Source organism: Phodopus roborovskii, unplaced genomic scaffold, assembly GCF_943737965.1.
Source record: "Phodopus roborovskii unplaced genomic scaffold, PHOROB, whole genome shotgun sequence".
Classification (NCBI taxonomy): domain Eukaryota; kingdom Metazoa; phylum Chordata; class Mammalia; order Rodentia; family Cricetidae; genus Phodopus; species Phodopus roborovskii.
This window is the reverse complement of record NW_026126558.1, coordinates 23,458,829-23,481,869: the sequence shown is the minus strand read 5'-3', so window position 1 is coordinate 23,481,869 and position 23,041 is coordinate 23,458,829. Positions and strand designations below refer to the sequence as shown.

At 48.5% G+C, this 23,041-nt stretch overlaps 1 protein-coding gene across 3 annotated transcripts; it reads left to right on the top strand.

Annotated features, from left to right (window-relative positions):
• Positions 1–887: 887 nt before the first annotated feature.
• Slc9a5 (solute carrier family 9 member A5) lies at positions 888–17,490 on the top strand. Of its 3 annotated transcripts, none has more exons than XM_051201357.1 (16): positions 888–1,513; positions 4,420–4,722; positions 6,230–6,393; positions 6,584–6,662; positions 6,956–7,133; positions 7,643–7,863; positions 8,096–8,298; positions 8,517–8,606; positions 8,702–8,772; positions 9,455–9,584; positions 10,162–10,250; positions 10,397–10,523; positions 14,527–14,697; positions 15,222–15,288; positions 15,887–16,021; positions 16,620–17,490. In XM_051201357.1, exons 1-16 carry the CDS (start codon positions 1,219–1,221, stop codon positions 17,090–17,092), a joined length of 2,796 nt encoding a protein of 931 aa, XP_051057314.1. In that variant the 5' UTR covers positions 888–1,218; the 3' UTR covers positions 17,093–17,490. The 3 variants fall into 3 exon arrangements, with proteins under 3 accessions (XP_051057314.1, XP_051057313.1, XP_051057316.1); XM_051201356.1 differs by having other exon boundaries at positions 15,219–15,288; XM_051201359.1 differs by lacking the exons at positions 8,702–8,772; positions 9,455–9,584 and having other exon boundaries at positions 15,219–15,288.
• Positions 17,491–23,041: the final 5,551 nt, after the last annotated feature.

The following is a 23,041-nucleotide window of genomic DNA, read 5'->3' as shown; positions in this document are numbered from 1 at the left end:
TGCCAGAGGCGGCGCTTGGGTCAGCCACTCAGAGATCTGGTGATCCCGTTAGCTCCCCTGGTAAAGGGCGGGAAAAGCCGAGCTCCCGCTCCGCCTCAGAGCAGAAGGCGGGGAGGTTTGCTTTAGGCTTGGTATGGGCGAGACTGCAGCGGGTCTTTGCGGGTATCTCAGGGCAGTTTGGAAGTAAATCTCTTCGGATACTCTCTCCTTTAGCTGGGCCACTCTCAGTTAAGGAAGAAGACGGGACTAGTTATCAGCTTTGAAGATCAGTGAAAGAATTTCTCTCATTGGAGAAAGCAATGAGAAGGATCTTTTTCAGTTTGAAACAAGAAGTGAAAATAGATTTCATATTTAAGGAAGAGGTGGATTCAGTCCCCTTTAGCTGTGGAGGGGGGGAGAAACGAGTGCTCTTTCTCGAAAAAGAATGGAATGAGTCAGTGTGAGGAGGCAGGTAGCACATGTTCCTTCAGCTTGGGTGATGAATGAAAAGTGGAGACAGTCTTCGGTTTGGAGCGAGATAAGTCAAATGCCCCAAGTTGTTCCTAGTTTAAAGGGAATTCCATAAGATCCTCTCTGATGCTTGGAATAGGTGAATAGTTAAATTTCCTGTAGTTTGAAGAAAAGGGAAGGCGGTGCCTTTCCGTTGCGGAGAGAAGAGGAATAGCCTTCTTTTAAACTTGGGATGAGCTGGGATCGGTCCTGGCCTAGAGGTTTCTGAGTACGTTGTCCATCACGGCTTTCTGGGAGTGCTCAGTGCGCGTGCGCAGCTCTATTCTGAGAGTGGGCCAGTAGGGGGTCCTAGGGTTTGGAGATGTGTTAAGAGGCAGCACCGCAACGCCCCTGCGGTTTTCCACGACGAGGCACCGGGACCCGTGGCCTGAGCACCAGGGGTCAATGGCCCGCAGTTGGGCGGCTTTCTGCGGAGGAGCCGCGCTTGTCTACTCCCCCGAGACCCCTGTCCTTTCCGTTGTCCCCGGGACGCGGTGGCTGGTTACCTCTCTGAACGCCGGTGAGAGGCGGTTTAGGGGAGCATACTCGAAGGAGTGGATTTCAGGACTAGGGGAAAGGAAGGCTACGCTGGGTAATTTCTGTAGGTGAGACTAACCTAGAAGAAATGGAGGAGGGGATACCAACAAGAGTCCTGGGCAGGGTCTCGGGGTCCGAACCTGGCCTGGGGGTATCAGAGCGGGGATTGGGGGGAGTGAGCCCCACGTGCCTATGACGCGGGGGCGCCGGGTAGGCGGCGGCGGCAGCGGCGGCGGCAGCGACGCGGGGCCGGCGACCGCGCAGTGCCGGGAGGGTGGCGAAGCAGGCTGCAGGATGCTGCGCGCCGCACTGTTTCTGCCCTGGCTGCCCCTGGCGGGGGCGGGGACCACAGACAAACCCACCCAGGAGTCGGTGCCGTTGGGTGAGCCTCCTCCAGGTTTGGCGCTCTTCCGCTGGCAGTGGCACGAGGTGGAGGCGCCCTACCTGGTGGCCCTGTGGATTCTGGTGGCCAGCCTGGCTAAAATCGGTGAGTGTGTGTGTGTGTGTGTGTTTGTGTTCGCGCGCCGGCTCCCAGGCCAGCTGCCCGCAGCAGACCCGCCTCCAAACCCCTGGGTCTCCAGATCCAGTCCTGCGTCTTGCACTGTGCTGAGAACCACATCTCGGTTCTCACCCAGTTCCTGTGCCTCCCCTTCTGGGTTGGTAGTTTAGAGGATTTGCCTTTCTAAAGGGCTGCCTGTCGCTGCTCTCTTCAGCTCCATCTTTGGACTGTTCCCCAGTTTCCCCTTCCCTTTGCAGTTAGCCCTCCTCAGTAAACGCCAGTAAGGCCTCTCAGAAATCTGTCAGTGATGAGGACTCACGGGGACATTGAAGAGATGATATTCTCTTGGAAACCCAGGCATTCTGGTTCCGAGAAATTATCCTTTCCTAGCCGAGAGTCTGAGATTTAATATCTCCTGAGATACTAACTAACCTGTCACTTTTCCTGTAGCTTATCTCTCTACCCCACTTAAAGATGTTGCCATCTTCTTGCGCCTTGGTGCAACCCCACCCTCCAATTCATACTCCTCTCTTCGAGGTATAAGAAACTTACATTAATGGGTCTTTACTGTGTTCTGACTACCCTGGATGCTCTCATATATTCGGCCTCCTTCAAGTCCTCACATTGAAGGCTGTGCCTCAGATTCACACATCCCCCATTAGAGATGCTTTGCCTTGCCTCTTCCCCTTTTTTGACGGTAGCCCCTCCTCCCAGCAAAGACCCTCCTCCTTTCTCTCTGTTGTTAAAGCTCTGCTGTGGGGGTGACTAATTATAGCTGAGCGTTGCTACTCACTCTCCATCTATGCTGGCACAGCTTGTACTCCAGTCTCACCAATGAAGCCTTCATGTAGGAATCTCACAACCTAGAGTTGCCTCCTTTCCCCTGGGATATTGTTGGGGTATAGAGTATAATGGAGCTGGCAGTCCAGGATTAATAATGGCAAATGGAACTCTAAATATCTTCAGGGAACCTGATTCTGCCAGAGAACTGACTTTTTGACAGGTTCTGGATCTGAGGGGAGGAGAAGGGAACCAAGGTTGGGGCTGAAGATGAGAAAATGTATGTCTGAACTCACCCTAGAGATTCAGCAGCAGGGGCAGCAAGGTGGAGGAAGATGTTTCAGTTTGGGTTGGTTGAGAAGACCATGGATTGCAGAAGAGTTTCTGTCTTAAGGTTTACAGCACCAACATCATAGACAAATGGTGTCTTTTCTAGATTGGATAACACCTTCTAGAGAGGAAGGAGAGGTTATCCTCTCCAGCTAAAAAATATCCTCAGAGAGGAGGGGAAAGACAAGCAGAGCGTCTTGGAACACTTTCCAGTTTCATAGCTAGAATGTCCCCCTTCCTTTCATTCAATAATTCTGATGCAGAGTCCACGGAGTGCTAGGTAGTCATAGGCCCTGTGGGTGCAGCTTTGGCTCGGGCTCAGATTAATAAGGATCCTTCCCCTACCAGTGCCTGAAAGACTGTATGGGGCATAGTCTGAGAGCCCAGGGGAGAACCGTATGTATTTTAGGGACAAAGGAGGAGAAGCAATAATGTTGAGAATCCTTTTCTTTTTTACTTTTTTTATTGTATTTTATTATTATTATTGTTTTTTTAAGATAGGGGCTTTCTGTGGGACTGTCCTGGCAATCAATTTGTAGATCAGGCTGGCTTCCCAAGTGTTGGGATTAAAGGCATGAACCACCATGGACTCATTAAACTGAGCCAATAAAAAGAAATATGTACTTTTGGTTGGGAAGCCTATAGTGCTTCTAAAAGAAGCTAAGTGTGCATGTGCATATATGTGTATGTAGTATAATACTATATTAACATAGATTAAGTTATATTAATAGCAAACATTTATTGAGTGCTTATTATAAAATCAATGTGCTAAGTGCTTTTTTGAGGGGGGAGTGAAAGGTGAGAAAAAGTCCAGGCTAGCCTTGAAGTCATTATATAAACTAGGTTTAACTCAGCAGTTTAAAAAAAAAAGTGTTGGCTGCTCTTGCAGAGGACTCCAGTTTGGTTCCCAGTACACATGTGATAGTTCACAACTGCCTGTAGCAGCTGTTCTACTGTGTAGAGAGTAGACACCCTCTACTGGCCTCCTCAGACACCAGACACATACATGATGCACTTACATACATGCAAATACTCATTCACATAAAATAAAAATAAATGAATCTTTAGCAAACACCCTAAACCAGGTTTACCTTGAATCACAGCAATCCTTTTACCTCAGCCCTCCAAGTGCTGGGATGACAGGTGTGTGCCACTGTACGTGGTTCTCTGCCCCACAATCAGTTACTGGAGTTTGAGTCTAGAACCTCATAAGTGGTAGGATATGCTTTACCATCCAGTGTTCTGTAACTGAGCGATGTCCTGACTATTTTAAGACAAACTTGCTAAATTGATCACAGGTCTTTCCTACTAGGCCCAGCTCTAAATGCTTATAAGTAGGTTGTTTTATTCAACCTTCACAACCAACCTATTTGATCGTTATTGTTTTTGTTCCCATTTTGCTGATGAGAAAATTGAGAGTCAAAGAATGGATAAATGGAGGTACTAGTCTTCAAACCCAAGCAGCTTGACTTTTGAGCCCCTGATTTTTCTAGCAATTGTGTCCATGATGTAGAGAGAGACTGGTTAGCATTTGCTTAACTTCAGAAGATTGCTGTGGATAAGGGAGGTCAGAGAAAGATTCGGTCAGTTCCTGAGGATGGCAGTACAGAAGAGGAGGCATTTCCAGAAAGCAGGAATTGAAAGGCAAGCAAAAGCCTTGGAGCCACAGAGAGTTTGTATTCCTTTGAGGGTGGGGATTCTAGAGAGTCTATGTTTCTTCTTCCGTTGGTCCTAGGGAGGATATTCCATGGCTTCATACCTGTTGTCTTTTTCTTGCATTACAGTGTTTCACCTGTCTCGGAAGGTAACATCTCTGGTCCCTGAGAGCTGCTTGCTGATTTTGCTGGGCCTGGTGCTAGGAGGCATTGTCTTAGCCGTGGCCAAGAAGGCTGAGTACCAGCTGGAGCCAGGGACCTTCTTCCTTTTCCTGCTGCCTCCTATCGTGCTAGACTCAGGCTATTTCATGCCGAGCCGGCTGTTTTTTGACAACTTGGGTGCCATCCTCACCTACGCTGTGGTAGGCACACTCTGGAATGCCTTCACGACAGGTGTTGCCCTTTGGGGCCTGCAGCAGGCTGGACTTGTGGGTGAGTAACCCTAGGATCTGGGCTTAAAAACAAACAACAAAATAACCCTTGCTAGCTCCACCTCCCTTCGTCAGCCCTGAAGGTGGGGTGCTGGTGAGCTCCCTGGGAACTTAGTTGCAGGTCCATCCACCTGGAGTGCATGGCAGTGCTCCAGATAGACCAGTCCTAGTTTTGGTCTCTGCAGCACGGCTGCTGAGCAGGGGCCTGGTTCCCAGCTGTGTGTGGGCTGCAGAAGTGCAGGAGCCCACAGGAGCACTGTCACCTCCTGCCCTCTGACACCACAAAGCCACTTGCCAGCCATGCTTCCTTGAGGATACAGCTCCAAACTATGCCAGGTCTTCTCTAGTTTTTATTTCTAATAACACATATTCTAATCCACAAAATGCTAACTTCTATCCTAGGCATTCTTTCCTGTTCTTTCTGTACTAGGCATTATCTCCTCCTAAAAACTCTGGTGAGGTAAAGTTTACCTCACTTTTAAAAAAGATTTATTTTATGTTTATTGGTTTTTGTCTGTGTATAAGTGTGTGAGGGTGTCAGATCCCCTGGAACTGGAGTTACATACAGTTGGGAACTCCATGTGGATGCTGGGATTTGAAGCAGCATCCTCTGGAAAAGCAGTCAGTGCTCTTAACCACTGTGCTATCTCTCCAGCCCCTAATTTACCTCAGCTAATGGAAGGGAAAGTAGAGCCCCTTATGCTCATTCGGTGCCATTTTATTGAGGTTCTGCATTAAGGCCCTCTCCCACCCTCTTCTTTATTTCCTGACCCAAGAAATCCATTCAGTCCCGGTATGGGAAATTCAGACTTCTAAGGTGAAAAGGAGAAGCTTGCAATTCCCAGCTGGGGACTCCAGCTTGTTTTCTTAATAAAAAGTGAACTATTTGGGGCAGGAAGGAATAGGAGGACCTCAGATTCTTATCAAGTAGTAATTCTAATAATAGGTGGTACTGGCTCCTTACCACTTATTAGGCACTAGCTAAGTAAAAACTTTTTGAGGTTGATATTATCTCCATTTTGTGTATTGGGAAACTGAGGATCACAGGGTTATTTGACATATTCAAGTCCCACCTTTGGTACTTTTCGTACTGTGTTCAGATCTTCCTTTCCTGCTGAAAATTGGTGTGGGAGAAACCGTTTCCTGTTATACTGACTGGGTAGTAAAAACAGTCAGCAGCCAATTCTGCCTGCTGACAACTACTTTTACCGTTGCTGCACTTTTTATTACCAGCACCTGAATGGTTTTGTAGCCATCTTGTGAGTTAGGTAGATGAGGAGGTCTGGCTAAGAGAAGTCATGTTACCTTGACAAGCGCCCATTGCACAACAGCTGGTAGTTACAAAGCCAGATCTTAGGCACTGGCAGCTCAGTCTCCAGGGTACAAGCCAGTAGTCCCCTCATCTTTCCAAATTCCCTTTGGTTTTATTTCTTCCCAGTCACAAGGAGTACTATTGGAGGCAGAGTCATCTTCACCAACCAGTCTTGTCTCTTGTCTCTCCCTGATAGCCCCTAGGGTACAGGCTGGCCTGCTGGACTTCTTGCTATTTGGAAGCCTCATATCGGCAGTGGACCCTGTGGCTGTGCTGGCTGTCTTTGAGGAGGTGCATGTCAACGAGACTCTCTTTATCATCGTCTTTGGCGAGTCCCTGCTCAATGATGCAGTCACTGTGGTGAGGATGTATAGGGGACTGCCAACCCCTGACCCTAGGCTGTCATGATCTGCCCACTGGGTCCATCTGACTAGCCTCAGACCCTTCTCCTTAGCCCCCCTGGGGAGGAAATAGGATCTGAGCTTTCTCCTTTTCTAACCCACTTGCCCTCTGTGGCTTCCTACATCCTGACTCTCCTCTTGTCACTCAGGTGCTGTACAAGGTCTGCAACTCCTTTGTAGAGATGGGCTCTGCCAATGTGCAGGCCACTGACTACCTAAAGGGAGTCGGTCAGTATTTCCCCAAACTTGGCCAGCATTCAATGTCTGCCTTCCCTGGGCTGTTGAGACCCACCTACCCAGCATCGGGACAGAGGAGGCTATTCCAATTTCCTCATTTCTTACTCTCCTCCATGGAGGAATGGGGTCTGGGTGGAGCTTGCCCCGGGATCCTAGTCTGGAATCCTGAGCCCCAGGGAGTGTGGTGGGTACCTTCCTCTACTTCTTGCTAGGTAGCAGTCCTGTCAGCCCAGCTGGGGAGGGTCTGGGCCAAGGGTCATGCTGACAACCCACTCCTCCCCCAGCCTCCCTGTTTGTGGTCAGTCTGGGCGGGGCAGCCGTGGGCTTAGTCTTTGCCTTCCTCCTGGCCCTGACCACACGCTTCACCAAGCGGGTCCGAATCATCGAGCCGTTGCTGGTCTTCCTCCTCGCCTACGCAGCCTACCTCACTGCTGAAATGGCCTCGTTGTCTGCCATTCTTGCGTGAGTCCTGGGGGTATCACAGGCAGGAAACCAAGAAAGGGCACTGGAAATAGTCACACTTTATAAGGCTAGAAGCAAGAGCTTAAGGACTCTAGGTGTCAGTGAGTCCTTGTGGTAGTAGACACCTCAGATTCTCCTCAGAGGAGAGAAAACCTCAGGGTATCTTCCTAGAAAACTGTCTGGGTACCTGAAGGCTCCTTCCTCTACCTGAAGTGCAGGCTAAGCTGCCAGGATACTTCAAGGCCTGAAACCTCTGGTTTCTATGTGTAGCATCCTAAAGGATGTCTCAGAGGGTTTGCTACTCAGAGCAAGAGGCACTAAGTGGGGAGCCTGGAGATCTGTATTCATCCCAGGACTGCCACTGATTAGCAGTCTCCATGCATCCCTGAGCTTTTGCCTGGAGAATGTGATACAGTGTGATGGGCTGCACCCTCACCTGCAGTACGCTCAAGCCTGAGAGAAACTGAGCCTTCGGACCGTTCCTCACTTGCAGTTTGTTTCTCTCCCAGGGTGACCATGTGTGGCCTGGGATGTAAGAAATACGTGGAAGCCAACATCTCCCATAAGTCACGCACAGCTGTCAAATATACAATGAAAACCCTTGCTAGCTGTGCTGAAACAGTCATCTTCATGCTACTTGGCATCTCAGCTGTGGACTCTTCCAAATGGGCCTGGGACTCTGGGCTGGTGCTAGGCACCCTCTTCTTCATCCTGTTCTTCCGAGCCATCGGTATTGCTGACACCCTCTGATTCCCTACTCTTTTCCCTGTCCCTTTTCTTTCCCCTCTCCTCCCACTACTCATTCCACAATCCCGGTCCACGTCCTTATTAATTCCTAAGCTCCCCTCAATGCTCACCTGTCCCAAACCCTGCCAGACCTTAGCCCAGATGCTTGGTGCCATCCATTTCCAGTGTCCTCCACTCCCAACTTCTTGCTCCTGCTGGCCTCCCTCCTGCTGTAGGCGTAGTCCTGCAAACATGGGTGCTGAATCAGTTCCGGCTGGTTCCTCTGGACAAGATTGACCAGGTGGTGATGTCCTATGGGGGCCTTCGGGGGGCTGTGGCCTTTGCTCTCGTCATCCTACTGGACAGGACCAAGGTCCCTGCCAAGGACTACTTTGTGGCTACCACTATTGTGGTGGTTTTCTTCACAGTCATCGTGCAGGTGGGAGTGCCCAGGGGGCTAGGTGGGGGAGGGTCAGCAGGCCCTGGGAGAGTCTTGGAACATTTTGGGACTGGGGCTTCCATTTCTACTGGGGGAGGCAGGGACCTGACTTCTCAGACATTGAGTGGAATGGGTAGAGGTAGAGCTGAGGCCTAATTGTTGGGAGAAAGGCTGCAGGTAGCAGAATAGGGCAGGGCTCACCTCCTACCTGTTCGTAGGGTTTGACCATCAAGCCACTGGTCAAGTGGTTGAGGGTGAAGAGGAGTGATCATCACAAACCCACCTTGAACCAGGAGCTGCATGAGCACGTGGGTACCAGAACCTCAGCCCCGTACCTGCCCTTTCTCCCTCCTCCTATGTTGGCAGAGTCCTGATCCAGTCCCCCTACCCACCCCCATTCTAGACTTTTGACCACATTCTGGCTGCAGTGGAGGACGTTGTGGGGCACCATGGTTACCACTACTGGAGGGACAGGTGAGGGAGCTGCCCCGAGGCTCCTTCAGCAGCAGTAGCCCTACCAGCCAGGGCAGCATGGGGGATATGCCACCCTTCTGAGAAGGGACACAGCCAGGTTCAGGCTGGGTGACCTTGCCTGAGCCCTTCAGTGGCACCCCAGTGTTCTCAGGATAAGACAAAACTCCCCAGGGTGGCCTGCCAGACCCTGCATGGTCCGGCATTCTAGCCCTATTATGTAATCTTCTGTTTTTGATGGTCTGCCTGATAATTACACAGGCCATACTTAGAGCCATGTGGTCCAAGTCACTGAGACCATTGTACATGTTCTGTTTGCTAGAACACTGCCTCACCTCCCTCTTCCTTAGACTTGACTCACCCTTCAGCTCTAACCACAGGCATTGATTCCTTAGAGACCTCTGGCCTCTCTGACAAAGACAAATCCCCATTTTGATTATCCTTAGTACTTTTTGTTATGGTTATAATTTTTACAGTTATTTGGAATAACTTTAAACTAATATCAGACTCTCCTAAAACTGTAAAGGCTGTAAAAAGCAGGGACTAACCTTGGGATTCTCCTTGGCTGAGACTCATACCAAGAAAGCCAGGCCAGCGCTGGCAATGTCCCTGCCCTGTCTGAGGAAGGGCCAGCCAGCCACACCTTGAGAATGGTACTCAGGGCTGGGCCTGGCATCCTCTATAGGTGGGAACAATTTGATAAGAAGTACCTGAGTCAGCTGTTGATGCGGCGGTCAGCCTATCGTATCAGAGACCAGATCTGGGATGTGTACTACAGACTCAACATCAGAGATGCCATCAGTTTTGTGGACCAGGTGGGCCAGCAGTTCCCAGGTAGGCGAGCAGTGGATAGACAGGTGCTCAGTAGAGCAGAACAGTAAGGGATGACAGGCAGGCAGGCTTGTTAGCAGGAGCTAGGCAGTTGGAATTCCCAGCTGACTCAGGAGTGTTGTGAGGTCACAGCTGCTGGAGCCAGCCTAGTGTTGACAAAGTCTGGCAGGCAGTACAGAAAGGTGGGAAACAGCTGGACTCTGGAGTCAACAGACACAGTTCAGCTGTTATCATGTATAGGTTGGTACGTACATAAGTTACTTATATTCCCTGAGCTTCAGTTTCCTCAGTGAGGAATAAGCATAGGACTACCTAGGTCAGATTTTTAAGAATTCAGTATGTGAAGTATTTATCTGGTAAAAGAAAGAACAAAATAATGCCTGGGGTGGTAGCTCAATGGTTCAGTATTTGCATAGTTTGAGAGCCTGAATAATCTTTAGCACGCACTTAAAACAAAATAAAGTGATCAAAATAATCACTAATGCATGCTATTCTCTTTATTACCCTCTGTCTGGCCCCCTTTGTCTGATCCTTGTCTGACCTCGGTCTTGACTCCTACAGGGAGGCCACGTCTTATCCTCCACAGGACTTACTCTACCCTCTATGCCTAGCAGAAATTCTGTGGCAGAGACCTCTGTCACCAACTTGTTGTGAGTCCATGAGGGCCCTCGCCTGCCCTTCCTCAAGCTCTTCTCCCCAGAACCCTTCTGGGGAAGATCTGTCAGCACCTTTGCCTCTGCCCTACCCCTCACCAGTGCTGCCCACTCCCTAGCATACATGTCCCTGCCTCCCGCAGGAGGGAGAGTGGCAGTGGAGCGTGTCTGGATCTGCAGGTGATTGACACAGTACGCAGTGGCCGAGACCGGGAAGATGCTGTGATGCATCATCTGCTCTGCGGAGGCCTCTACAAGCCACGACGCAGGGTGAGAGCTTGCTGGATGTGAGAGTTCTGAGGGTGGTGGGGAGTGGGCCGCAGAGGCCTTGAGCAGAGATTAAAAGAGAGGCACTTGGCACCGGTTTGTGTCCACTTTTGAATGACCAGTTGAAGACTGTGGGTTTTGTCCTTTGCTCTTGTTGATGATTTGGAGGAGGTACTGCAGGCTGTACATCATATTCGAAGGCATGGATTGAGAGCTGAACCAGTTGGGACTCTACCAGGAAACACTTTGGATTAGAAGCTGGGTGTTAAGAAGGAGAGGAGCACACAGGATGTGGACAAAGTCCCCGAAGGGAGAGGAAGAGGAGGGTAGAGGAGAAGATACTTTGAGAAGCAGGTCAGAGATGGAAGCAGGGACTGGAGAAGGCCTTCGGAACCAGTTAAACATGGGGGAGGTGGATTAGCCCTGTGCAAACTAGGGAGCTTTGAAGCTTTGAGTATGGAAAACCCACCAAGGAAAAGATCTTCTGTAATCCCACAAGGGGGCAGCAGGCCATTATCCTGGACCTTTTGAATGTGATTGTTCCTCAGTACTGCAGCAAGGCTTTTAGACCGCTGAATAATTTACATGTACCTCTCTTTAATTCCAGTTCTGCAGAATAAGTTTCTGCAAGTTTCCAGGTGGCTTTACTCACACAGGCCCTCTTACTCTAGTACCCTTTTCTGCTCTGGCATGTCTTTGGCTGTGAGAAGCCCCTTCTCCTCCACCCCATGAGGAACTACTAGGTGGCTGTCTAGGGCAAGTTATAGAGGGTTGCTAACTTTCCTGGTTTTAGGATTGCTATTAATGCTGCCCAGGATCTCTGGTTTGGTGACCAATCTAGGGCTTCATACTGTCTTCACACTGCCAACCCCTCATGTCTTCTTCAGCCAATGGCTGTCAAACCCACCTCATCCAACTTTTCCTTTTAATGTTTTTCTTTTGCAAAATTTCAGTGGAGAGAATGAAATAACTCTCATTTATCTGTTACCCAACTCTAATAATTATCTGTGCATGATTAAGTTTTTATGGTCTATAACTCATCACACCCTGCCCACACTTTATCTTACAGCAGACTCCAGACATCTTATCACATCATCTATGAATATCTGTTTATGGCAAGAACTCTTTGTTTATTTTATTTTATTTTTAAATTTTGGCTTCAAGACATAGTCTTGCAGGTTACCCTAGGACTGGCATCAAATTGGGCATCTTCTTGCTTCAGCCCTCCAAGTACAAGTGTGAACCACCACCTCAGCTGGCATGAACTTAAAAAAAAAAAGTTAGGCTAAGGAGACAGGATGGTGGCAGAGCATTTAATTAGCATCTGTGAGGTCTAGGGTTTGATTCCCCAGCACTATACTGTTATTACAGTTATTATAATTCCTTATATCAAATGCCCAGTCAATGTTCAGTAAATACCTGTTTTTTCCTACATAACTCAAGATCCAAAAATAAGTCCACAATTTATATCTTGGAAATATGACCTCCATTAAGAAAAACTATAATATTCCCCCCCCATTTATTGAAAAAACTAGATATTTTATGTTGGAGAAGTTACCATTTTTCTAGATTTTGCTGATTGCATTCCAGTGTTATTTAATGCATTACTCCATTTCTTATATTTTCTGGTTATTAAATCTGGAACCTGATCAGATTTAGGGGCTTCCGGTATGCTATACACTTCTTATTGTGTTACATCAGAGGGAGCACATGATGTGTGTTGGTGTGTGTGTACACGTGCATGTGCATGTGCGCACCTTTGACCGGTGGGTTTGATTCAGTTTTTGTATAGTCCATTTAAAAAGAACTAGAGGAAGTTTGTGCTTATTTGCTAAATGTTGTCTTATTTCATTTGGCCATCATTCCATCATTTGGATCCTATGTCTACCACCAAATGTCTCTTTCTCAAATTCGTATCATCTGAAAACTTGCTAAGCCTGTTAATGTTATATTCAACTAAATCACCATAAATATTGAACAGGATAGAGCTGAGGACAGAGCCCTGTGGCATGCTACTAAAGACTTTCCTCCAGACTGACATGGATGGAGCATTTTTGGGTATGGTTATTCAACTAGTTCTGAATCCTCTTAGTTGCACCATGACACAGTCCCTAATTCCTTATAGTCTCTGCAGAAATGCATTAGAGATAGTGTGTACTTAATTTAGATTATAGCTTAAGAGAGATATAGGGGCTGGAGAGAAAGATTTGGGAGTACGCACAACAGAGGTCTCCTCATTTGACAGTCCTGGAATTCCCTTAGAAGCTGGAATATTCTTGGCTTCACCTCCTAGAGATTTAGATCCTGTAATGTGGAGCCAGACTAAGAGTCTGTGTTTTTAATAAGCCCCCCTGATGATTCAGATGCAGCTGGTCTGATGCCTGCTGTTTTGAAACTGCAGATCATGTCACTGGGTTAGTTGAAGTGGAGAGAATGTGTAAGTTCTCTGGGGAGAGTGTTTAGGGAAAAGAGAGGAGAGCCAAAAATAACTCAGAGGAATATACATGGAAGAAAGGAATAGGAAGCCAGCAAAGGAGAGAAAAGAACCCTTGGAGAGGGAATAACGGATAGTGTCTCTGCCTGGGGTAGAAGCAGGGCTAGCTGTCATACACAGGTCAGGTGGGTACCTATGCAGAGGCTTCAGGACTGGTGACCAGGGAGAAGGTAGCATTGCAGTCTTAGGGAACTTGAATAGCATTTTCAGTATTTAAGGAAATAGTAGGCAGGAAGGAAAGTATCTTAATCAATTTATAAGTGATTGGCCTCAAAAAAGAGATAGCAGTGGCAATGAAAGGACTTTAAAAACAAGCAAATGAACAAAAACAAGGGTAGGAAATGGTCTGGAAACAGAGGTCGAGTGGCTGCTGGTAAGAAAGGAAAAGGTGCGGGAGAGATAGGAGGGAGCTGAGAACTGAGGGGCAGGAAGGAGTGAGTTGAACAAAGCCGAGACAGGTCCACTTTGCTCCAGAGGAGGGGTGGCATTTCCAGGTACATAGGTAAAGAAGAAAGGCAGATGAGAGATTTCAAGGAGTTCTCAGAAGTGGTTCAAAGAAACAGAAAAATTGAGGAATGAGAAAGGAACCAACCCTGGTGGTGGTGGTGGTGGCCGTGGCACACACCTTTGATCCCAGCACTCAGGAAGCAGAAGCGGGTGGATCTCTGAGTTTCGGGCTAGCCTGATCTACAGAGTGAGTTCCAGGACATCCAGAACTACACAGAGAAAACCTGTCTTGAAAAACTGGAGATAAAGAAAACAGAGAGAAAAGAAAAGAAGAGGAACCAGATAGAACTGGAGGCAAGATAAAGTGACCAGGCAATCTCTAGGCAGTACTTTGATGACTACCTTCTACTGGATAGGAAAAGGTTGCTACTCCCAAGAGCACAAACAGGTAGGCTGGGTGAGGGAATGAAGGGCTTGGTCTTTATGAGAAAGAGTTAAAAGAAGCAGCTAAAGGGCTGACCCTAAATTAAGTATGCAGTTGCTGGGACCAAGAGGACCTAGGACAGGTAGTTAGAAAAGTTCAAAGCATAGGCCTGGTATTGTGATCATTGTAGAAATGTCTAAAAGGAAAACAGTTGGCAAGATGATTCTGTGTAGCTACTTGGGGCTATGTGGACTGGATATATGAGCCATACAGAGATAAATGCACATGCCAAAGATACGGCTCTATAGCTTTATAGTAACCCCAGGGAACAAAGTACAGGACCCCTGTCTCTTATCACTTCACATTAGAGAGAGCAAAGGAAAGGGGAACAGAAGATAAGGAAAACCAGGTTTTCGGGAATAATTTCCAGGGAAAAGGGAAGTTTTTCCTTAGTGAACTGAGAACAGAGTCTCTGACTATAATCCTTTTGTATGTTTTAATTTTGTTTTTTTAATCCATGGCTAATTCTGGAAAAGCTTGGTTGGCAGGACCTGTGATGAGCGTGTTGAGGTTGTGGCCTGGGGTTTCTGTGAGAGGCTAAGGCTCCCAGGCTCATGGCAGGGTGGGGCTGTCATTGCCAGTACAAAGCTAGCTGCGGCCGCCACTTCATCTCGGAGGATGCACAGGAGCGACAGGACAAGGAGGTCTTCCAGCAGAACATGAAGCGACGGCTAGAGTCCTTTAAGTCCACCAAGCACAACATCTGTTTCACCAAGAGCAAACCTCGACCCCGTAAGACCGGCCACAAGAAGGCACGTCTTTTCTCTGGGATACCTCCTGTGGGGCCGTAGGCTGATAGCAAATAATTCTGAGTTCTCACATACTGGAACTCAGCCCAAGGAAACATTTTATTTAAATATTTTCAGGGGTTTGATGACTATAGCAGTTTGGGTTTCTTTTTAGGCCTGTCTGAGGCCTTTGAAGAGTGGGGTGGAGGTGGCTTCAGAGGGAGGGCAGTCTCTCAGCCTTGGGATGACTTGCTACCAGAGATGAAACAGAAAAAGGGCAAAGTTCTTGGTAAGGCAATTCTAGGAGCCCTTCAGCCAATCCAGGCCCATGTATCCAGAGCCCTGGATAGGAAGTGAGTCACTCTAGACTTCACAGTTCCTGCCTGACTGATCAAGGAATAGTGGGGCGATAAAACCATTGTGATAACCACCACCCCACCCCCCACGGTTAGGAAGGCTTGTTCTGTTGACTTTGTCATTTTATAGGGTTTGTGGATGGGCGGCAGAACCAAGCCAGAGTCTTAGGTTTGTTTTCTGGTCCCCAGAAGGATGGTGTGGCTAATCCTGAAGCTACAAATGGGAAACCTCCTCGAGACCTGGGCTTTCAGGACACAGGCAAGCCGAGAGCTTCGGGGATGGAAGGGAGGAGGGGAAGGAGAAGGCCTGTCATCCAAATCCTGGAGAGTCTCCTCTGGGAACACAGCACCATGAGCTGGGCCCCTCCCCTCAGGGACTACGTAGGCACATGTCAGTGTTAGAATAGTTCCATTCAGTGTGCCATGTATGGAAAGATTGCTGATTATACCTGTCAAAGACTTGGAAAAGGTCATGGACACTGGTAGACTGGCCTCGGCCTTATGGGGTAGGTGGAACCAAAGACCTAGTGTCCAATATTAAAACCTAGTTCTTTGTGAGCTGAATGTGGGTGTTAATGGTGTCAGTTGATCTGGGGATGACAATAGAAAGAACTGGGAGTTATGGCCCTTATGGCTTCCTCTGGGGACATAGCACCTTTTGATAGTCTTCTTGGGCTATTCAGTCTTCTCTCCTTTCCCTGAAGCTCAGCACTCTAGGCCAGTGCCCAAAAAGGCTGAAGGAAGATGCAGGTGCCTCTGCCAACATGGGCTTTGCCTGGGGGATGGGGCCAGGAGCTAGCTTCAGGTTGTTTGGTACCAAGAAGCAGCTAACCTAGTGGATGGTTTGCCCTTTATAGGTGCTGTGATATTAACTGTGGAGTCTGAGGAGGAGGAAGAAAGTGACAGTTCAGAGACAGAAAAAGAGGATGATGAAGGGATCATCTTCGTGGCTCGAGCCACCAGCGAGATCCTCCAAGAAGGCAAGGTCTCAGGTAATGACTACCTTGCAGTCCGTCTCTCCTGTGCAGCTGGCTTTCCCACCGTCTGTTCTTCTGGCCTTATCACAAAGTGATAAGCAGACCTAAAAGTGGGCTCTCTTGGGACCTGGGCTTAGAACACCTGCTGGCACATAGAGCTCTGATGAGGAGGTCGGTATCTGACCTTGGGAGGAACCTGAGCCATCAAAATGGAATCCTAGTGGATAAAAAGCACTGAGGAGGCAGAGGCAGAGGCAGGCAGATCTCTGTGAGTTCGAGGCCAGCCTGATCTACAGTGTGAGTAGCAGGATGCAGTTTCTAAGCTGGTGTCACTGCTGATGCTGATGAGAGCGGTCAGAGACAAGATATCTTTCCTCTTTGATTTTCTTGAGCTGTAGTTATTGCCATCTGTTCGGTATGTCCCTCGTGAACCACTCTGTGTGCAGCCCTGTGCTGCTGCTGGGCCATGAGAAAGCAAAGCACTCTGGTGTTTTCTTCCAGGAAGATATTTATTGAATACAGCACAGATGAGTGTAGTATAGTGACCTTGAGTGTACTTGAGGGTTCTGCTTCACTGATCATGAACTCGTGTGTACTCTCTCTGTGTTCCCAGGAAGCCTCGAGGTGTGCCCAAGCCCACGCATCATCCCTCCCTCCCCAACCTGTGCGGAGAAGGAGTTACCCTGGAAGAGTGGGCAGGGAGACCTGGCTGTATACGTGTCTTCAGAAACAACCAAGATCGTGCCCGTGGACATGCAGACAGGCTGGAACCAGAGCATCTCATCCTTGGAGAGCCTGGCATCCCCTCCCTGTACCCAGCCCCCCACTTTAACCCGCTTGCCTCCTCACCCACTGGGTATGGAAGAGACCCAGGTTCCTCTTGACATGTCTTCTGACCCTCGTTCTAGCTTTGCCTTCCCCCCAAGCCTGGCCAAAGCTGGCCGTTCTCGAAGTGAGAGCAGTGCTGACATTTCCCAGCAGCAGGAGCTGCAGCCCCTCATGGGCCACAAGGACCACACTCATCTTAGTCCAGGCACTGCCAACTCTCACTGGTGCATCCAGTTCAACAGAGGAGGCCGGCTGTAGCCCAGGGCCTCAGGGAGGAGCAGGATGTATAGCCCCTGTGGAGAGTGTTCCTCAGGCAATGTGCAGAGGAGCCCTACTCAGCCTAGTATGGGGGCAGAGGGGCCTGGACTGGAGTGGCAACTGGGCCTCCTTGGGACTGGACAGAAGGGTTTCCTGGGCTGGTCCTCACAGGGACCCTTCTCACCACTCTCCCTGCTCTTAACCCTTTCCGCTTTTCATTTCAAAAATGGCTCAGGATCCAGTCCAGAGTTCTAGGGGATAGATCCAGTCTCGTGTCCCTTCCCTAGGGCGTCTTCCTGGACTTACTGTTGGCAGCTGTTCTTGCCTCCAAAGCAAGAGTGTCATCTGTGGACACTGGTCTTCCCTCCACCCCCACCCCCACCCCCACCCCCACCCAGCACCAGGTCAGGATCAGTGCTCTGGTAATGAGGCATTATGAGGGGCTGGTCCTCAGAATAACCGGGGTAGGATGTAGCTCAGGCCTCTGAGGCCTTTGGCTCAACTAACAAGTTGGGTCAGCTTCAGGAATAGTGCGAGTCTGCCTCCACATTTTGCTTTAGCCTTTTCCCTTTGCTGCCAGATGTTGAGGTAATGGTGCCTCCTTTTCTAGGACTAGGCCTTGGGCCAGGCTTTAGGTCAGAGCTGCTTCTTAGCCAGTCAGCTGCTCTAGGCCTGAGTCAGGAATGTTCTGAGACTTGGATCTGAGATTTCTAAGTAGGAAACAAAGAGGCTTCTGGGCGCCTATGTCTCCACCTCAAAATTTTCCCAAAAGGAAAAGGAATCAGGTATCCCAGGGCCACTGCACAGCTAATATAGGAGCTAGGATGCCTGGCTGCAACGTTTGGGGACAGTTGATTGAGTAGCAGGTGGCTTTCCTGGGGTTAGCCCTTGCCTTGTGTTTTGTACCTTGAACCCAATACATTAAACATCTTTTAGATGGATGAGTGTCCTCTGTCCATTTGTCTCAGGCTTTCTGGGGTGGGGACAAGAAGGATCTGTCTGTTCCAAGATTTTCAGGAGTAGAGAATAGTAGGGGAGAGTTTAAACAGAACTCTCAGTCCCTCTGGTCCTCATAAGTACTTTCCCAACATTATTTACCCTCCTCACAGGAGGCATGGAGTAGCAATCTAGGAGACCACTGTCTGGGTTGGGGAAGAAGGTGTCTCAGAACTGGGAGTCCACAAAATGGGAAAGGACAGCAGGAAGAACACCCTGGAGGTCAGGGTCTAAGCTATCCAAGGGTGAAGCTTCTGTGTGTACTGCCACAGGGACATTCTAGGAAAATGTAAGAACAGGTGTGGCTCTCCACAGATGACAGGTAGGAAGTCAAGCTCCAGAGAGTTGACCACCCTGAGAATTTATCAGACAAATCAAAGCAGTCCTGAAATTCCCCCAGTCTAATTCCTACTGTGCCTGAAGATTTTTTTTTAAAAGCATCTTTGAGAATAAACACCATAAAATTCACTTCTTTAAAATGTATGGTTAAATTTGTTTTGTTTCTTTTAAGATTCATTTTTGCTGAGTATGGTGGGGCATATCTTTAATACCAGCATTCAAGAAACAAAGGCAGGCCGATCTCTATGGGTTCAAAGCCATCCTGGCCTATGTATGTGGCTAATTTGGAGTCAACCAGGGCTACATAGAGAGACCGTCTCAAAACAAGGTTTATTTTTGTTATAGTTGTATGTAGGTGTGTGTGTCTGCATGTAGGTATGTACATGAGTGCAGGTGCCCTCAAAAGCCAGAGGCTTGAGTTGAATGTGTTTGTGTACCTCCTAGTGTGGGTGCTGGGAACCAAACTCTGGTCCTTTGGAAGAGCAGCAAGTATTTCAATCACTGAGTCTTCTCCAACCACAGCTTTTAGTATGTTCACATCGTTGTACAACCTTCTCATGATATAAGAATAGAACATTTTCATCATTCCCACATGAAGCTCTGTACTGGTCTCTCCTCATCCCACCCACCACACAGCCTTAGGCATTCACTAGTCCATGTTTCATGTCTCTGAGTCTGAGGACCTTAGAACACATCAGAAAACCACAGGCTTGGTCAACTTTCTGTGACGTGCCTGGGGCAAAGCGAAAGAGAAGGAAGAGTGACAGCTTTATCTTCAAATTTGCTAAACAGCTGGTTGATAGGACTTGATAGTTAATTAAAGTAGTTAACAATTCGGAGTCAATTCTAGCTGTTACTATCTATATCATATGGGTCCCGTTACCTAAGCTTTTTGAGACTTAGTTTTCTCATCTCTAAAATGCGGTAGTTGAAGCAATGTGTAGTGGCAAAATGCCTTTAATCCTACCACTGGGGATGTGGAAGAAGGTGAATCCCTGTGGAGTTAAAGCCAAAATCCCAGGCTAGCCAGAGGTACCCAGTGAAACCCTGTCCCATAAACAAGGGTTAACAATCAGGCTTGATACTTCATAAGACTAGGATTAAAATAGGAAGGAATTGTCTCAGTCCTGGCTCTGTGGAAACAAATGGTAAGGGTTTGCATTGCTGTACTAATTCTGCAAGACAAAGATGCATGGAAAATTCTGTGGCTCTTTGAGTTATGGGAAGAAAGGGGACAGGAAGAGTAGTAGATTATAGAAGCTTAAGTGGTGGATTCCAAGAAAGGAAAGCTAGAGATAGAGGGGAGGCTATTTCAGCAGCTCAGAGAAAGTGAAGAGGATGAAACAATAGGCAATTGTTCCACTCCTTTTAGTGTCAGAATAACTGGGGAACATGGAGATTGCTGAGCCTACTTCAAGGTGTCTGATTTTTGGAGCCAGGGTCTCACTATGTAACCCTAACTAGCCTGGAACTTGGTATGCAGACCATGCTGGCCTCAAACTCACAGATCTGCCTGCCTGCCCCCCACTCAGTGCTAGGATTAAAGGCATGAGCCACTATGCCTACCTACTCCAAGAGTTTTGATTTAGCTAGTGAGTACAGCTTGGGAAGTGGGAAAAGCTGCCAGGCATTTGCTCTGTAGGAGCAAGCAAATCAAGAGTTTGTCCAGATTTGGCCACTTGACTGGACACAATGACAGGGGTGGGTATACTACCTGGAATGAATGGAGAGAACTGATGAACCCAGGCCTTTTAAGAGGAAAGTGTGTGTGTGTGTGTGGGGGGGGTGTGTGTTCAGAAGCCATCCACTTTGAACTGGCAGGTCTCTCACTTGCTAACTAGGCTGGGCTACCTGGCCAGTGAGCCACAGGATCTGCCTGTCTCTGTCTTCCAAGCAAAAATTATAAGTGTGTGCCACCATGTTTAGCTTTAAAAAAATATTCTGAGGATCAAACTCAGAGCCTTATGCTTGTAAGGCAAACACATTACCCACAGAGCTATCTCCCCAGCTTCCCTTCATCTTAAAAAAAAAAAAAAAAAAAAAAAAAAAAAAAAAAAGACAGGACCTTGCTATGAAGCTCTGTCTTGCCTTTTGGAACCTTTTTATTCTATGTAGACCAGGCTAGCCTTGAACTTGTGATCTTCCAGCCTTTTCATCTCCAGTAGGTGAAGAGGCATGTACCGCAGCACTGAGCTAAAAGGAAGGATTTTGAGGATGATGAGGGTTTTCTAAATCAGAGAAGGTAGCATGAAACAAAAGACCTTTAGTTAGCTGTGTTTCCAAGAGCCATCCAGGATCTAGGTAAAAAGTCATACCTCTGATGGCCCTGAATGCAATACCAAGGAGCCTGGGGTTATTTAGGTCAAAGATGAGAGAGGGGTCTGGAGTATCTGAGGTTGTCTTTTCTGTTTACAGTAGCCCTGAAGAAGGGTACACAGAATTTAAGGTATCATGGTATTGCTCCTGTATCCCCAAGCCTAACAAAGCCCAGAGGTCACTTTTTTCTTTTCTTTTAGTGTTTTCCTTTTTTTCTTTAAATTGATCATGTGTCAAAAAAAGAGAGGCAGGAGAGAACTAGTGAAGGAGCAGGGGAGGGGCCTGTCCACATTTGACGATCTCAGTGGAAAAGGCTTCAGCAGCCAGCAGAACCAGGGATTGCTTCCATGAGTCACGGTTCAGACTTGCAAGCTCAGCCCACAAAGCCTGCTGTGGTCAGCCACCCTAGGTTGGCTCCCCAATGTACTCCACTAGGCCAGTGTCTGTCCCTGTTTCTGTTTGTGCCTTTACCATCCCAGATGTGTATGTCCTACAGCCCTCTGTCTCTTCTGTCTGGGTCTGTCTGTATCAGTGACTTTCTCTAGCTCTGGTTCCCATGTGACCCACAGATGGGGAGCTCAGCGGGGTAGGGGCATTGTGACTAGTCTTAGATACCCCTAAATATTTATTCTGTGCCAGGCCTCAAGTGCAGAGCCAGAAGTATGAAAGTGGACAGCATACAGTCTGCTTACAGGGCACATTCTATGTGGACTGGGAAAGCCACAGCCTAGTTCTGCCTCTGTCTCAGCATGTGTGCCCTCCCCCAACTGCCTGCTGTGCTCTGTGGGCCTGGGTTAGCTAGGGCTTGTGGCCTGATGCCTCTTATTTGCTTCTATCACTGGGAGGGGGTATGTACCTGCCAGAAGGTCCATCTACTTCTTACAGTTCCTGGGGGCCTGGCTGGTGGGTGGAGGTGAGCCTCAGTGTCCACAGGGAGGAGTGGGAGGGGGAGGCAGTGACTCAGTGGGGTTGGCCTGTTACAAGAACCAAGGACAGAAGCCAAAACTGGACCCAATGCTCCCTGAAGCTTGAGGGAGGGAGGGACAAAAGGCATGGTTGGGGGTGGGGGGGTGGGTGGGGACCAGAGTAGGACAACTCCAAAGCCAGCCCTGCCCCTTTGCTCTTCAGAATCTTCCTTAGAGTCTGAGATGGACAGGGGAACTGCTGTTGTTTCTACCATGGTTGCAGCTGATACCTAGATTCATGAAGGATACGCCTGTCTTAGAGCCAGTGAAGGCATGTTCAGTGTCCTCTCCTCCCAGGGACCAAGGCCATGGTGTGAGGCTAGGTGCCTTTTTCTGGTCACATAGCCGAACTTCTTATAATCTCCCCACAAATTCAAGAGTGCTAGGTCAGGGCCACTTACTCCAAAAGGACTTCGGACCTCAGAGCTGAGAGCAATGAGAGATCTCCGAGCTACCTGAGTGTCTTTCATCGGTTCAAGAACCTCTAACTAAGGGTAAAACAAGAAAGCTGTGCAGGAACACGGACACCAGACACATCAGGTCTTCCCTGACAATCCCAGGAGAAAAGAATGGCATTCTTGTTTTACAGGAGAGGAAGATAATGTGCAAAGAGAAAAGAGTCTGTGGAGGACCCCACAACAGGTGAGTGATGGAACCAGGTCCCAGCTGGCGTCTGGCTCCAGAGCCCCAACCTCCTCAGCCTCACTTTTCTGTGAATAGGGAGAGAATTCAGGGAATGCAAGGAGATGGAGGGGTTGGGTCTCACGGACTTTGGCAGGCCTGGGTCAGTTCCCACCCAGTTCACTACCCCCTCTGCATTCCGGTTTGACCCAAGCATCATCCAGTCATGAGATCACACAATTTATTTCTTGAAACTTTCTTTGTTTTTATTAATTGAACCTGGGGGCTCACACAAGCCAGGCAAGGGCTCTACCACAAAGTTGTACCTCACAGCCCATCCAACATGTCTTGTGGTGGTGGGTGGGCCTGAGTACCTGAAGGGGATATGGCAGGTCCCTCCTACTCTCCATGAAGATATTCCACGAGTAGCTAGCTGCCTGGGTTTAGGGAGTCTCTTTAGGGCCCTCCCCTAAACCTGGGCCCTCCCCTAAACCTGGCCCCCACATTCTTTGAGCCAGATTTGGGGGCTGCGAGCACTGAGCTGTCCTCATCTTGTAAAGGGAAGCTGGGTAAGTATTCCCATATCCCAGCAGAGGACTGGTGAGGAGGCTTGTCCTTCTCCCACAAGAGCATCCTTTGCTGAGAGCCTTCTTTCCATCTAGCAGGGCTGTGGCTCACTCATCCTTTCAGACAGTTTCAGCCTTGGGGAGGT